Source organism: Planococcus citri, chromosome 1, assembly GCF_950023065.1.
Source record: "Planococcus citri chromosome 1, ihPlaCitr1.1, whole genome shotgun sequence".
Taxonomy (NCBI): domain Eukaryota; kingdom Metazoa; phylum Arthropoda; class Insecta; order Hemiptera; family Pseudococcidae; genus Planococcus; species Planococcus citri.
In genome coordinates, this window is record NC_088677.1 from 42,669,555 (window position 1) to 42,686,630 (window position 17,076).

The 17,076-nt window shown below is 33.4% G+C and overlaps 1 protein-coding gene across 5 annotated transcripts in view; it reads right to left on the reverse strand.

Moving 5' to 3' along the window:
* Positions 1-3,571: 3,571 nt before the first annotated feature.
* Tmem131 (Transmembrane protein 131) overlaps positions 3,572-17,076 on the reverse strand; it is a 46,747-nt gene continuing 33,242 nt past the window's right edge. For 3 of the 5 annotated variants that reach the window (XM_065345026.1, XM_065345027.1, XM_065345028.1), the window contains exons 7-30: positions 16,509-16,622; positions 12,603-12,725; positions 12,351-12,520; positions 12,079-12,256; positions 11,600-11,711; positions 11,254-11,510; positions 10,965-11,141; positions 10,625-10,861; positions 10,114-10,302; positions 9,794-10,031; positions 9,354-9,714; positions 9,055-9,276; positions 8,669-8,808; positions 8,413-8,594; positions 8,017-8,336; positions 7,405-7,918; positions 7,171-7,322; positions 6,348-6,630; positions 5,900-6,272; positions 4,793-5,176; positions 4,587-4,714; positions 4,318-4,441; positions 3,931-4,232; positions 3,572-3,838 (exon numbers count right to left, since the gene is read on the reverse strand). In XM_065345026.1, coding sequence (XP_065201098.1) covers positions 3,743-3,838; positions 3,931-4,232; positions 4,318-4,441; positions 4,587-4,714; positions 4,793-5,176; positions 5,900-6,272; positions 6,348-6,630; positions 7,171-7,322; positions 7,405-7,918; positions 8,017-8,336; positions 8,413-8,594; positions 8,669-8,808; positions 9,055-9,276; positions 9,354-9,714; positions 9,794-10,031; positions 10,114-10,302; positions 10,625-10,861; positions 10,965-11,141; positions 11,254-11,510; positions 11,600-11,711; positions 12,079-12,256; positions 12,351-12,520; positions 12,603-12,725; positions 16,509-16,622 — 5,376 coding nt within the window. In that variant the 3' untranslated portion in view covers positions 3,572-3,742. Of the gene's footprint in view, positions 3,839-3,930; positions 4,233-4,317; positions 4,442-4,586; positions 4,715-4,792; positions 5,177-5,899; positions 6,273-6,347; positions 6,631-7,170; positions 7,323-7,404; positions 7,919-8,016; positions 8,337-8,412; positions 8,595-8,668; positions 8,809-9,054; positions 9,277-9,353; positions 9,715-9,793; positions 10,032-10,113; positions 10,303-10,624; positions 10,862-10,964; positions 11,142-11,253; positions 11,511-11,599; positions 11,712-12,078; positions 12,257-12,350; positions 12,521-12,602; positions 12,726-14,897; positions 15,082-16,508; positions 16,623-17,076 lie in introns of those variants that run through there. The other 2 variants (XM_065345030.1, XM_065345029.1) reach the window with 2 other exon arrangements.

A 17,076-nucleotide genomic window follows, 5' to 3' on the forward strand; every position in this document is an offset into this window, starting at 1 on the left:
CTGTTTTGGTTGTTAGAACGACAACATTGAACGACAGACCTTGGTCAACAAACATGAAAAATTCACGTCACGAAAAAGGGAATGCCCGACGAATGTTCGTTTCAATTTATCTCATCTCATATCTTATCATTTCCATTTCATTCATGTCTTTATTTGAATGATTTGCAAAGTATCTACTTATGTATGTAGTAGGTACCAGAGTCCTGCACAGTATAGTTGAATTAACTAGTTAGTCGTGGGAGCGGTACCACTATTTCATTTGGAAAAAAAATTAATAAATAGATTTTGCCAGACTGTAAGAATTTGTTATCTATTTTATTTTATTTTTGAAATCGATGAAACCCAACAAAAAATTGCAACCAAATGATTTCAACTAGATGTAGAAAAATGTCAAATTTTTGGTCAATGACCAACCCCTTACATCCATATTCTCAACTTTTGTCACACCCAAAATTGGGTGGGGAGATGCCCATGTGCCCAAAATAAGCTTTTTAATGAATTGTTGCATTTTCTACAGTTTTTTAAGGTTCACGTGCAAAATTCAAGTTTTTGAAGATGACCCCTCTTGGAGATAAAATTGAGAAAATTTCCAAAAATAGTACATACTACATACATGCTCATCTAAACATATTTTTAGAAGGAAAACAATTTTGTGTGCTCAAATTAGGTTTGGGATACGGCGGCTTTAATTTTTCTTTTGTCAATAAGTATCTCTCCCCCTGGGGGGTGCAAAAATTTTCGAAAATATTCATGTAGATAGACTCACGCTTCCTGTATATATTTTCGGTGAAATCAAAATTTTAATTTCATAATTTGTCGTTTTGATCTCAATTTTGTCGTTTCTTTAGCAAATCAGTCTGTGTATTTTATTTAACTCGTCGGGCATACGCCGGCGTGCACTTTCAATTTTTCTGTCGTGCAATGGATGACAACTTTTTCTGTCGTTCAATACCAGGTTTTCAGGCGTTCACATCTGTCGTGCAAAATCCCTTTTTCTCGTCGTGCCGATAAATGACACCCTTTATTTATTTATTTATTTTATTTTTTTTACTGTATCTAGGCTTCAGACTCGAAACTGTCTTTTAAAACTTTGGTGGTAGGTATTGTATGTAATCCACGAAGTACCACGTAGACAAACTTCAATCAAAATCCCTGAGGGATATGTTCATAAGATTTTCTTCCTAGTTGGATAAGAAAAATCAAATTGGGGAATTTCAGAACCGTTTTCTTCAATTTTTTTTTAAAAGTTGAAAACGCATCTGATCGATTGTAAATTTTATCTATGAAAAAAATGTGTAAAATGCACTTAGAATTTTTGTTGATGCTGTGTAATTTTTATATGTAGATGAGTTGGAACCTTTGTGATTCCTGCCTCTCTGTCTCTTCACTATTGGAAATGATTATTTTTACTGGGTATATACACATTTGAGAGTGGGTAAAACTTGGGTAATGGGGTGAATTTCCTTAAACCAGATATTTGTATGAGAGGAAATCTGGAAAAATTAACCTCCAAGTGGGCTATTTCCAGTAAAATATAAACTCGCCTGTTTAATTCTTATACCTGCCAACAATCTTCATTTGTGGCTTTATATTCGTAGACGAATACGATCGAGGTATCGTTTGTGGACAATTATACAAGTGACGCATTTTGAACTTTTACATTTTTTTGACAAATAAAATTAAAAACCACAATTAATGATCGTAAAACACCATATATAAATACCTAAATAATTATGACCACCTTCCATAAGAAGTATTCTTAAAGACGAAAACGACGATAAATATCTATACTTGAGCATAACAGCATCAAAAAAATCAAACACCAACCGCTTGATAGGTAAGTACGAGTACATCAACATCACATTGTATTTCAACAGCTTTGAAAACGCAAAGGCTTCAGTTTCTCTCTCCTTTTTTTCTTCATGAAAAAGCCAATACGAGAAAAATTTTTTCACCATCGTCGTCGGACTGCTCGTTTGTCAGTAACAAAGTGGATCCATTATCATAACAGTTATTGTTATGTGGGCTGCGCAATGTGCCTCTAGGGAGCGCTTACATTCGCAACTTGTACATTTCCTCTTTCTTCAGTTCCCTGAACTGTTGGTTAAAAAAATCCTCACTATGTGTTCTGATTTATTAAAACATTTTTCTCATCCTTAGTCAGACCAGTGTTATGTATAGTTGGACAGATGAGAAAAGTTTCTACATGTTTATAAATGTTGGTATAGGTACCGTATCAAAGTAAGTATGTATATTGTTTTGATACTTACCTACCAAATAGGTTATTTATTATGTATATGAAATAATTTGATATGTTAAGTAGGAAGGAAATTGCAGGAGCTGTGATTCAACTGTAATTTTTGTTGTCAAGTATAGATATGCATTACGTTACATTTTGAATAAGTACATAGATAATATTTCGCATTTCGCCCCTTGGTCTCTAATAAGCATCACTATGAATTTCTGGAAATTTATCATCCCTAAACCTAGGTACTTACCTATAATACAGAGAAAAATCAAAATTGTTAAAGGCTAAAAAATAAGAAAAATTTATAGAAAATAAAAACCTCTATATACCCTAGGTAGTTTTTTTACCCACCAAACCTAACCAAACGGAGAGCTCTGAAACGTAAAATTTGAAAAATATAAAAAAATATGAAAAATTCCGCGGAAAACAAAAAATTGAACTTTTTCTAATCTAACCTAACGGAGAATTATGTATTTCAACACCACACTTGAAACATAATGAAAAATATTCATGCAAAAATTCTATATAATGTATTATTTTTTGTGGCTTTTTTGAATTTTTTTTCCTTTTTAGGATTTTTTTTAACGGTGTAATTGAAAAATTTGTTTTTATTATCATTGAAATTGTTTTGATAAACTTTTTTCGAGGATTCGAGAACTAGAATAGTATAATTTAGGTAGGTGGTACTGAGTTTCAGTTTAAATTTCTCTTACGTAGATAATTCCTTAATTCAAAACAACCGTCTATAAATTGTTTTGCATTTGCTTTTTTTTGGAGGGTGGATTTCTTTGTTAATCAAACACTCGCCAAATTTTATAATTTGAAATCAAAGTTTCCTGGCTTAAAAATCAAGCTCGTGCATATGTACATAACATTACGAACATTTTCACATCGCTCGCATGAAATCGTTCTAATGTTCGCCTTCATTTGACGAAATAGTCCAATATTCGAGCACGTTACAGCGCGTACATTCATTCGTCAACGGACAATAGGTAGAGGTACCAATTTATTCTACCTTTCGATGTTAGTTTCAAAGAAACAAGAACTACAAATAAATGCGCACAGGCAAAGGTGCATGTAATGGGGTGAGAATTATACATTCTCAAAAATATGGCGAAGAATCATTACTTTATCACTGTTCTCAAATCTTTTGCGAACCCAATTATTGAACATGTAATTTTTTCCAACGTTTCCAACTCCAGCCAAAACCCTGAAGCTTCGAACTCCAGTTTAGACAGCTTCGGTCATCTCTTCAATTCGGTTTCTTTTCTTCAAATTTTATAAACTTATAATGAAAAAGGTAGAAACTAGAATACACAAAAATTGAAAGGAAAAATGAAAAAACGATTTATTCTCCATTACAATCAATCATTTCACGCTTATGAGATTTTTCGAAATCTACTAAAAACTTCGTTCGCTAACTACAAAAAAACAATGAAAAGAAGGAAAACAAAAAAAAAACAAACAAACAAAATAAAAAAATAATCAAAAAATTTATTCTTGTTTCGGATGACTCCATAATGATTTCGTGTCACTTGACCACAAAGAGCTAAGAGATCTGTATTGTTCGATGTCTTCTTTCACTTTTTCCTGAGCAAAAAAATAAAAAATGTAAAAAAAAGTGCAATAAAAGTAACTATACTGGAAAAAGTACAAAATACAAGTAAGCCTCTCACACGAACCTTCTTTTCTTCAAATCTTAGAAGCCTACTGAGTGATAACGCTGATGCTGCGTCAGAAGTCGAATTTGTAGGAGAACCTGATAAGTCGGAAGGTGTCCAGGAATAAACAGATGTCGGAGGGCCCCATATATCGTTACTGACAGGTTTCATGCTGTGTGGTTGAGGACGTCTTAATATCAAATTATCATCATCGGATAAATTTCCTTTGGCGAAATTGTAGTACTCTGTGTCTTCGGCTTCGTCTGAATTTATGTCATATTCCTCCGGAAAACGGAAATTATTCGTGTTGTTTTCAGGTTTACCTGTGATCAAATTTTCAAATATAATTTTCAATTTTTATTTGAGTTTTGATCCTTGTAGATAATAAATAATTATATTTCATCTCACTTGAATAACTCGGTTTGCAGAAATACGATTCACTCGCTAGATTTCTTTCGTCATCTCCGAGCACAACGAATTCGGGAATTTCATAATTAGAAAACATCGGTTTACTTCTCGTATCGTTTCTCTCCTGGAATAATCACAATTGAATTCGTCATTAAAAAGAAAGAAAAAAAACTGCTCGAATTTGTCGTTATTTATCTACATTTCTCTACACTGCAAAGAAGTTGTCCTTATTTTGAATGTAAAACAACACGCATAAATTCGATACTCACTTCACAATTGTTTATAGCTGGCAAATCAAAAATATGACTATTGGAAGGCATGACACCATTCTGACATAACATATCATTCTTCCAAGACTCCCAAAACACGCTGTTACTCGGACGGTTATCAACAATTTCTAAAAAAAAAAAAAAAGTCCATTCATTAAAGATTTCCCACATACGAATACAGACAATACAAAACTAAAACACCATACTTGTTGATATCAATCCTGGTGATTCAAATGACGCAGTACTTTCTGACGTAGATGACGACGAAGATGATCTAGTAGGTGGTGCAACTACCCGAGAATATAATAATGCATTATTCAACGAACTGATCGAATTATGATTTGTTTCGCTGATCACTACATTGTAATTAGGTTCTTGCTCTACGTTTCTATTCGATTCTTCACGAACAGTTTTCAAATTATCATTACACATAACAGGTTTACGTCTTGAATTATCGGATTTTATAACAGATTCTTGATTTTTCTTCTCAACTTTCTTTTTACCACCGTAAGTAGTATTTTTAACGTTGTTTCTGTTGGCAGTGAATTTCCGATCTAACGTGTCCGGCGTGTTGAATACGATCGATAATTCTACGTAAAAAACATCAAATCTAGGAATTAAAATTCAATTTCGCATTCAAAATACATCTAGCCGTACTACGATTCAACATATGAGTAAACGGAACCCTATGTTATGCAAAAATAATCCTAAACGTTACTGAAAAATGGACAAAAATATCAAAATGAGTAGACGAACTAATTAACTGAAAGAAAACACTCAATCGTGCTGTGCTAATAAAATGGTATTTTACTATCACACAATCTTAAATTTTTCCCTCTCAGAGACACACGTAACAACGACCACGTATAATAGCCTAAAAAAAAAAGGTAAACGTTGAGCGACGAAAGGTCTAAAAAAGTAAGTATTTAGTTAGGTACTTATCTATTAGTACGACGGAAAAGGGGTGAGAAAAGACGTAAGTAATATGCCCATGATACTATGTAGAAATACATATATAACTCCCACAGGTAGGTATCAGTAATCATTTTTGTAACCAAAGAAGCTTCGATGCATCATAATAATTTTTTCCCTCGAAATGTTCGCGGTTCTGGTTTTGCGTTTTATACGTAAGTAACATGTAATCGATTCTTTTGTTTTCTGTTGAATCAGATAATACATTCTTGGAAATGAAATTTTCGCCTAAAATTTCATCACATCGACAAATTTTGCAGATATAGGCCAATTCGTTTCAACAATAAAGTGCAATAACGTAGACAATCAGAATATATGTAGATCATCATCATAGAACTTACCTTTAGCTAAATTCATAAATTTATCTTCTTTTGTGCGTTTTTTAACGTTAGATTTGCGCTTAGTTTTCAAATTGTTATTTTCACTACACAGACTGGAAAGCGTTTCAAATGGTTCTTTGCTTTTTGGAAGATTCGTTATTGGTTTCAAGGCTTCCGTTTGGGTTTCTGGATTCTTCGCCGGATCTTGTTTGCTCACAAACTGGGTATTATTTTTTTCATCTTTGTTGCATTTTTTCACCTCTACAGTTTGCTTTGTTTTTGAAAGACAGTTCTCCTTTGAGCTTCCTTTTGTTGAGCTCTCCATTTGTTTCTGATTCAGTTCTGCAGGTTTCTTCTTTTTTTGTTTGGGTGTTTTAGGAGCGTGATCAATTTCCTGCGAATTAAAAAATATTAATTTTAGCGACATTAGATGAAAAAAATCATTCAAGGTACACGAGTGAGGATTTACTTTTTCGTCAATTATCGCGGGCGTTTCCGTAGTCGTCGAAGATGTTTCGGAAGCGACTTCACCAGCAGACGAGTTGGATTTTTTGTTGCATTTATTCAAATCCAATTTGCGAGGTAATTCCTTATTATATTTAGAATAATTATTATGACTAGATGAACCAGCAGTTAAAAGATTTTGTGCTACTTCTTTATCGTTCGTATAAACGATGTATTTTTCAGGACAGTTGCATTTCTTCTCGTCAATTGCTTTTAAATCTTTTCTAAAAGCACCACATTTTATACACCTGCGAACATTTTTATAAATTAATCAAATTGAACTATTTTACGGATTCTTAAATACATAGAAGACGATCAAAAATTAATCCTCTCTTCTTAACAACAAAATTGAATTATATTCTTGAAAATCAGCCTTTTTCCTCTTGAATGAAATATTTTGAAGTCGATCGAACCAAAATGGGAAAATAAAGACTGTGTAAAAAAATTCACACAATCTAAAAATATTTTTAGTGCACTCACAATCTTACATACAAATTATAAGTTGAAAATTGAATTATTTATTTGATGTAACCCCCTCCCACCTCTTTGTCCAACAGATTCACAAAAAAATCATGCGAAAGAAAATTGCTGAATTTTTAGAATTGGATACATTGTTGCCGCGAAATGCAAAAACCATTCAGCGTCAAGAGTTGACCATCGGATAGGGAATTAACAAATTGACAACGACTCAAAATATTCACCCTCCCACCAATCATTTATAGATACCGGATATGTCCTACAGTTACGACTGCGTTAAGTACATACTTAATTTTAAAACAAACACTTACTTGGTCCAACCATTTTTTAGGAACTTGACACCATTGAGTTTTTCTTCTTTTTTAGCGTGTTTTTTAGATTTGAAACAAGCTTCATCTAAATCGCATTTTCTACCTTTTCTCGCTTTGTATTCGTTTTCATCGATTAAAATACCCATTTCGCTCTGAAAATATGCAGCATTTATGTGAATTTAGGATTAATTCCGTTCGTTTCTTATCGTCAATCATGGGATGTGAATAACTTACCAATGAATCACTTCTGAAAGAGGTTATTTGGTGAGTATCATTAGGATCGTTAATTTTAATGTTGTTGAGATCAAGAACACCTCTATTTCTACGATAGTCGGCGGTTAGATTGCTCATAATACTGATATTCTTCACGTTAATGATAGGTTGACTAGAAAGTATTTCCGAACAAACGGTAGATTTTATGATCGGACTCACGGAGGATGAAGGTTGTGCGACAGAAGGCGTACGAATCAGCTCTGATATTAATTCATCGCAATCGGGAAGATTCGTATCATTTGTGCGTTTTGTGTTTTCACTATTCGAAGATACGAAATCCGAACCGTTGGCAATTTTCGAATCAACGGCCAAATTATTTTCTTCGAACAAGATCGAAGTATCAATTTCTCGGTTTTCTTTTGAATGTCTAATAATATCGGCTTTCATATGCGTAACTGTTGCCATAGATCGATGATGACCATGATGAGAATGAGAATGAGCGTGACTGGATCGACAGATGAATGATTCGATGAATCTGCCAAAAAAAAAGAAGAAAAAAAGGCGAGTAACCCAAAATTAAAACCTACGCTCAAAAACTCTCAGATACAATGAGAGAAAACACACATTACGTACTTGAGATCGTAGATTGCTTCAACTTTTTCCTCAATTTCTCCAAACCCGTTGATAAGTCGACTCGTATGAGCAGATACTTCGTATACGGCCATTATAGCGACGCCTATTATTAAAAAGAAGAACAATGCTATCATCACGTAGTACACCGTCGGCTCCCAATGAGGTCTTTGCAAATGAGGTTTGCATTTTCGCAGCCAATCCGAGTCCAGGGCTGCGTATAACGTATAGCTCAACATAGAACCCATTTTTATATCGCTTTCGACTTGTAACGTGCTTTCTACCCGCGCAGATGTAAAATCAGGAGTAAATGATATCTCAATCTGCGAAATAAATGAATAAATTGGTAAAACGTTCAATTCAACGTAAAATTATTCATGCAAAATACGCATTACGCACTCGTTTCGTGGTGCCAGGTTTCAAAACGAACGGAGTATGATGACAATTAGTTATCTTGAAACCGTATCCTTGACAAGGCAATCCGTTAATTGTAAAACCAAAAATATGAACGCTAACTTGGCCGGTATTCCTCAATCTATATATCCTCTTGGTTGTAATGTTTAAGACTCTAGTGCTCGATTCTGTATGACACAATAATCATAATTTCAGTATTTCTAACGTTAAATCTCCGAAAATTACAAACAGGCACACAAACCTTCACACATTTTCAAAATTTCGTTTGGAATAGAGAACTTGATTAAATGGATCACTGTGTTATCCAAACCTTCCAACGTTAATTGTGGATACGCTCCTGCTCCATTCAAGACAACCGAGTCCAAAATCGTGAAATCGTTCCTAAAACAAACAAACATTCAACATTGAAACGAACATTATTCGGCATTAGTGACCCTGAAACTGATGATAAATAGGTAGGTAGTTCAAATTCAAGGTTTATTTACACGGAAAAATATTCACTCGTCGAATATTTAGATTATAAATTACATACGAAGCGAATCAAAAGGTACAGATAGGTACGCTACTGTACCTCCCATGTAAGCAATATCTGTACTATGAAATAACTGCATAGTGTTGAAAAATTACCTTAAATATAATCTACTAGTAGTTAGAAGTGGATTTGTTGGCGTAAATCCTACACGTATTGTGGCATTAGCCTGAGGTGGAAGAACAAACACGACGCTAGACCGATGCGTAATGTATCTCTTTTTAGAGCCAGTCAACGCAACATAACGATAAGGGCTTTTAACAGTCATATCCAAAAAGAATTCGTTCGATTTGGCTTCAATTCCGCCAGGTTCTTCGAACCTTTTTAAATACGCAAACACGTTATTAACATAATTAAACTTTGTCGTCTTAAAACTATCCATATTGTAAATACTTACTCAGACATCATTGTTCCAACAACCGAAGGCACCTCTTGCTGATAATACTGCGCCATTATGGCTTGAACAGTCAAATAATGACTGTGCATTGGATTAAAAATACTAACATTTTCATAAATTGTAGTACCAATTTGTACGAGTGGAAAATCTATCACTCTAGTAGTAACTATCTGCGGCCATTGCAGCTGTATTCGACCTTTGAATAGAAAATTTTTGATTTCCGTCGTATCTATTCTGAACATTAGTTCTATGGGCGAACTGTATTGTTCTCTGTATCTTAAATATTGCGATTCTATCAAAGTAAGATCGAAATCTCTAGTTATATTAGGCCGTTCTATCGTGCCTAACCATCGATCTCTCCCTGAAAACATTCAATTCAACGTTACTCATCAAGATATTACAATAAAAATAATAATAAAAAAATGAGAAAAAAAAATTACCAGTATTATTATTTGGTAACCCTAAATATCCCAATGGCCAAGTCTGCGACGAATCAATAGTCGGCTCCCATAATATATTACCAATGATACTAGTAGCATGTCCAGCGATCATAGAAGGTACGTTTGGATAAAATAGCAGTTTATCGTAAGGAGTATGTGGAATAGTAGAAATATTTAAAATTGACATGCTTCGCATGAAATGCGACTCAATGGTGAGTTGCTGAACGCAAAAAGCTCCCTGTGTTAAAAAAAATATATATATATATATTTATTAGTCTGATACATCTGAGAAAGAAAAGACAAAACACAAAATTACTCACTGGAAAGCAATCTTCAAATTCAAACGGATCGGGTGAAACACGAAGATAACCTTTGGCTACGTTCATATAAAATGGGAACACAATTTTTTGAAATTCCGACTGAATCCATACATCAGCATGTACTTCTCCTTCAGTATCGCTCGTATTTACAGATAATTTGAACGAAGCGTAGTGATGTGGATGAACATTCTACGAAAAAAATATATATATGTACAAAGATGTAAAAAAAGCTACGATTATTTAATCATCAACAATAATCCTTCTTTTTTTTTCATTTTGAAATGCAATAGAAAAATTGAATTTTGGGTTTATTCCTCCCCTTTCTCCTACGTGAAGTCGAAAATAGGCTAACCTTCCTCAACTATGTATTTAGAACAACCAAAAACTTTTCAATTATTTTTCAACGATGAATAAATAGTAAAATAGAAGAAATTACATACAATTGGCCAAAAGAAATCACGTTTTGTCATAATAACTTACAGTAATATAAAATGATCCGAATTCAACTTACAAATCCACCAGCGTGTAAAACGCCAGTCTCGTTGCGAGCAAAAGATCTATAATGAAATGTTCTAGCATTTCCAGGTTTAATATCTAGAAGCTCAATTCTGACAGATGATTCGTTACATCCGAAATATTTAACGAAAATTGTCTCTGGATTTGTATTAGCGATACCAAAATAAGTCATAACTGTTGTTCTAGCGCTAACCAAACCTAAATGTAACGATGACGGAGAAACTTTTGATAACTGGAAGCAAATAAAAAAAATGCCAATGATAAAATATTCTCACGAACGAATGTTTTTGCGTACCTAATTCAATTAAATTCAAAAACGTCGGCACAAAACTCACTTTTGTCAACGTTCCGTCATAAACCTTTAAAGGTAATCTCACGGTAGAAATATTAGTTTCTAGCAGAATAGAACTGTCAAGTTTCACATCCGCTAATCTCACTCCTTTTCTCATTTGTAAATTGAATAGAACTCTTTGCTCTTGCGGTTTCAAAACCGAAGGTTCGAAATCACGAATCTAAAACACACCAGTCAAAGTATCTAAGTAATTCAGTACATATAACATTTCAAACTGCTAAACAGCGATAATGAAGCAATGTAAACAAAACAAACGCCGCGCCGCACTATACCTGAAAATATTCAGCAGCTTCGAAAGATAAGTATACATTCATGACTGAGACCAATTCACGATATTCGTTGGTAAACGCGAATGGTCTAGAAGTAGCGCTATAAGACGGACTATTGGTTAGATATAAAGTTGAAGACGTATTATACGTCAGCCCACCATGATATACTCTAGCAGTATAATTCACTCGAAAATTCGGATGTAAATCATTTTGTACGAGTAATCCGCCAGTAATTAATTCGCCTGGAAGTTTTGCATTCCCTGAAAAATCAAAACCATACTTATTAGTGTTATTCTGCTCTAACTGAAAGTAAAACTTCGTTTCAGGATTATTTTACGCGTCAACTTACAAACAAATTTTACTTTGGCTACCGGATCAGCAGCGCAGGACGAAGGAGGTAACGTAGTTGGAATAAAATCTTCTACCTCACATCCGTCAATATTTGACTCGCATGATACATTCTGTAAAAAAAAAAAAAATGATGCGTCACGAATGTTAAAAACATCCCTTTAAAACCGCTGTTTTATAACACAAGAACACATCTAAAGTAGGTTCCTATTCATTAAAAAAAATCCACAGGCCAATTTCAACTCATCACTGAAAAAAGAAAAAATTACGATGTTTGGTATTTAACAAATTTTTGATTTTTTACAAATCTATTCTGAGATTCCCTCCAGATATCCTTTTTAAAAACTTTTTGTTATCAGAATTTCACCAAAAATAATGAATTCATTTTTTCAATTTTCCCCTTCTTTATTTCTCTTTTAGGTTGATAACTGATCAGAAAAAAAAAATCAAAAAATATCTCAAGTGATTATGTGAACGTACTTCTATATTCACAGTTTTCTTCGAACTGCTACATAAATGTAAAGGTCGAACTGCTGGAGGATCCAGATGGCCGCCGCTATCGAAATCGATTTTCAAATTAGGAACGTACAACCCAGTTCTAGGTACTACCTCGATGTCAACAGGTATTAATAGAGTAGTTCCGCTAGCTAACTTGATACTGCAATTCAGGTATAAAAATATTATACAATTGTCAAGTTTTCACATAGTAGGAGGTATAGGTAACAGCTCAATTAAACTGAACAGGTAGGTACCTCTGAAGTGTCGTTAAATTCCACGCTTCAGTAGTCGAAAAATGTATCCTCAAAATTTCTTTCGTTTCGTATGGCTGCAAAGTCCACGACTCGACTGCATTTTCTAAATCTATATTTGACGGTAACGTATGTGATGCGTGATTACCTCCGTGTAGCAAAGCTTCGGTAATCTGAAAAACAAGTCGTTAAAATCATTAATGTTTTTTTAAAAAATCGTAAAAGATTCAGACGAAACCGAAAAATTGAAATTACCAAGAGTGGTTCTGGGAACGGATTTCTCAATGTAACGCTATGACTATATGAAGAATTTAATGGCAAGACAACCGATGCCATAGGAATTATCCTGAATGGATTTTCCACACATGTGGAAAAAACCTGAAATTATTCAAAATATTTCATTTTTTCATCTAAGTATCTACTCGGGTGTACTTTGATTACACAATCTCGACTAAAAAAATATCATTATCAAGATTTTACTCGAGTGTATAATTTTTGAAATCTAAGGCATTAGTTTGAAAAAAAAAATATACGCAAGCTATAATAAGCAACACCACGATAACATATGTATGTCGCTAAATTCGTGCGTAATATCGAGTAAAATAGAAGAAGTGGCGAAAAGTTTAGAGATACCATTACAATTTTTATTGTTATTAACACTTTACTTTTGTCGTTAAACCTAATGATCTAGAGAGATTATAACACAAGTAGTCACCTCACACGATATAAAAATACCTACTACCTAGATACACATAGGTAAGGTAAGTCTAGGTAAATTAAGTGTATGTTCCTATAGGTAGGATATTAGACCATAAAACGATATCATCTTTCTAGTTTCTACTACCTAACGTCAAATTTATTCGATTAAAAAATCTCTACCAAAATTCGAGTTAACGTAACAGACATATGTACCAATAGGTATTTACTGTAAAAAATTTTCAATTTTTTTCAAAATTTGAACTTCAAGAACCAAATACTACCTAGGCACCGGTCTTTCCTTAGTCTCCCGCTTACATAAAAGATTTTTTCGGACGAACAATTTCTTACTTCACGCTGAGCCAAATTTACTATACAAAATATTACGGGCACTTCTCCTTTTCAAAATTTTTAAATTCAATACCTAGCAGCCGGAACTTTTTTACACCGTTGCTTCACAGTTTTGTGAAGGAAAATACTACTCGCTTTTAAAATTTGAGCTTAATCCTGGCATCACTCGTAAAGATCAATTGAAAAAAAGGCTCATCACAGTCATCACCAAAATGGCAATTCAAATTGGGAAAAGATTACGAGTTTAAACTTTGACATATCGTATAATGATAATAATGTAAACTCTTTATAGGCCTAAGTACCATTTAAATCATAGATACCTATACCTACCTAGAAATTAATTTTAAGGATTTTGCAATACATTATACATATCCGTATGGGTAATTAGGGCGAATCGCAATAAAAAAAAGTAGGCAGCTTTTGATAAAATTCAGTAGGGACTTTCATTTCGAGTTGAAAGTTACCCCTCAAAAATGTTTAGCTTCGGAGTTGCCCTTGAAGGAGAGATTTGAGCCCTCAAAAAGTATACATTTTCGAAACAATCATGTTTTTTTGCTCCTGTCGCTACACAGCCTGTTTCGGAAAAAATGGTTCCAGTATCAAATGAAAGTATTTGAGATTCTACTTTTAGAGCTCTATATTGAGTGACTGAAAATTTTTTCTTGGGAAATATTTCGCATTAATTATGCCAAAAAATATTTAAAGATGTCATTCCTAAAACTGGGGAAATATTTTGGAACGCAATAAAATCATACTTTTTGATCATTTTTGCCAATTACTACATCTCTTTTGCATGCTTTAAAAAGGTATTGTGCTTTCCAAACAAGGTGACAATAACTATATCATTGCCAATCATCTGATTTACTATAAGTAGGTATAGAAATTTTGAATTTTAAACCTACAATCTACATATTGGCCTGGACTCTTTATAAATCAAGAAGGAAAAAAAACGTACCTTCAAATTGCACAAATCGACCTTTTAAGCAGAAGAATTCGGAATTGAAACATCCTTTACTTTTCATGGATTTAGTATAGGTCAGGTACCTAACTGACATTGATTTTGATTATACCTAAGCATCTAATTAAAACTAAACAACACAAGGGGCACGTCCAAAACAGGAAAAAAAATTAAGAGTAAAAATATCACGAATTTTTGAATTGCAAAGTTCGTTCAATTTGTAGAATTGCAACTTTCATTGAGAAATATCATTCATTTCACACCCTTATTTTCGACTGGCATTTGTTACGAAAAAGTTGAGCATATAAACGTGAAGTACATGTATCATCAAATACAAGTTCGTCAGTGAAAAAAATTAAAATCATTGTAGATAAAAGTATAATGGATACGATCAAGCCAAACTGTTATTGCATCGTACATGCACTTTTCAACATGCTTGTTAGATTAAGCGATAATTTTTTCGTTTCGACAGGCTATTATGAAATATAATACGTGATACAAAATATATGATTTCGAAGCATACGCCAAATTTTAAAATCACCTACCCATAAAATGAAAAAGAATACGCCGATGGATAACTTGAAAATCTCAACTACAATATTCATCGTTCGCGAAAATGTATTTTACCCGCGTATAGCGTAGGTATTTTAGGCTCGTCCGTAATTTTACTCTACAAGTCGAAATACTAAAAAAACTGTATCCTAAGCACAACACCACACGTAAAAACTGTATTAAAATGTTAAATTTATCAACATCCGAGAAGGGAAAAATTTTTTCTCATTAACGATCACCAAACGACCATTTCAAGCGCACTTGTATGTAAACAGACTGTTACCGTACAAATAGGTAAATACACGCGGGAAAATAATAAGTATAAATCAACTAGTTTCATATGGAAACGCAAAAATATATACTCGCATGAAATGAAATTGTATATACATTAATTTCGTAAAATAAGATTTATACACTTTAAATTGTATATACGACGCAGAGTCGCAGATTCGCGAAACAGCAAATACCAAGATTTGCATTCTATATTCCTTTATGCCTATAAAATCCAACCATTTTCAACAGCAGCATAGGCCTACGATAGCTCTATTTCCACCAGTACCGCATATCCGTCTATATGTACCATGTCTATACCTACCTGTTGAGTTGGCAATTTTGTAAAAGCCAGTAGGTACATTGAAGAACGTCAAATACAGGTATGGTACCCTTAGTTCTGACTACACGGGTAAAGTCCAAATTGAATTTGAGCGCTTTTATTTTTACAAGTGAAATTCAAAAGCAAAACGAATATCAAATAAAAGTGGGTAACGATAAAATGTAAAAATCAAATCAATGGAAGGCCTACGGTCTGTACTTTAGAACAAGTCTTAGTGCGGAAAAATTTGAAGATTCGTCTTAAAAACTACTTAGGTGTAACTATGAGAAAAATTTGTTCTTATTCATGCAAACCTTGCTTATATTTCATCAAGTTTTTTTTTATCCATGATATTTATTGTCATCGATCAAATTCAAAAACAAAAAATTTATCAATTTTTTATTTGTTTTAAATCCATTTTTTGCAAGTCAAACTCTACCCAGCTTCAAGAAATCGTTCGCAAGTATCTATGCAAGTACCTACTTCGATCTCATAGGTCTTGATTGTTGAGACGAACAAGAGTGTGGTGAGACTGAATGCTCTAAAAATTTTGAAGGGAAGGAGGAAGAACATAGAGCCCTACCGATAATCTGAAAGTAAAATATGGATAATAGAAGAAACCGAGAAAGAAAGTTGAAATTTTTTGGGAAAAAAATCAACTAGGTATCAAAAATATCGCTCCGCCACATTACTCTTGACATATCTAACTTTGAAAATAATTAAATATGTAGGTAACTACTTCTAGACGTTCAGCTATCTATATCAAGGTATCTTCAACGTTTCACGTTTGTTCTAACATAAAGACCGTAAGCCAGATGTTTTTTCAGCAGTTAATAATCAACGGAAAAATAAGAAAAATACAAAAAAAATGCCCATATGACAGCGAAATATGTATTACTCATAGGCGTAAACTAACGATCACCCGACAATCGCGGGAAATATAAAAACTAAAAAATGAAATGCTACGCGGTAAAATTAAGAAGGTACCTAAATATGTCAAATGAGTACTTACATCGTATTTTATAATTCCTCTGGATGTAAAAACGTGATACTGCGTTGATACAGGAATTAAATCTTTTCCTACAAAAATAATGTCAAACGACGTATTTCCTCCGGGAGGAACAATCTGTTGACAGAAAAAAAATTTGCATACGCGTATGACTACAAAGTGTCAAAAAATAAATGTAAAAAAAACCGACTACCCTAACATTTCTTTCGTTCATCTCTCATAAATTTGCTGTTTTCCTTAGCTCTTGAAATCCACGTTTAAACGAAGTATTTTGTGTTTATAGAATCATTAACGATTGGCGCGAAATAAATTGTACTTAAGCAGACCCTAATAGAAATTTAAATTTCCATTCATTTTGAAAATTTCACTACACGATCATGTTCCATTTCAAGGCGTACACCATGACAATAATTTTTTCCGCGAGGTAAATTTCTAGCAAAACCATATTATACTAAGTTACCTACCTACCTACCTACCTACCTACCTACCGAATAATTTCGTTTTTAATATAAATACGAATAAAGCAAGCCACGAGGAAGGTAGGCAGGTAGATACCTACAAGCAAGTAATA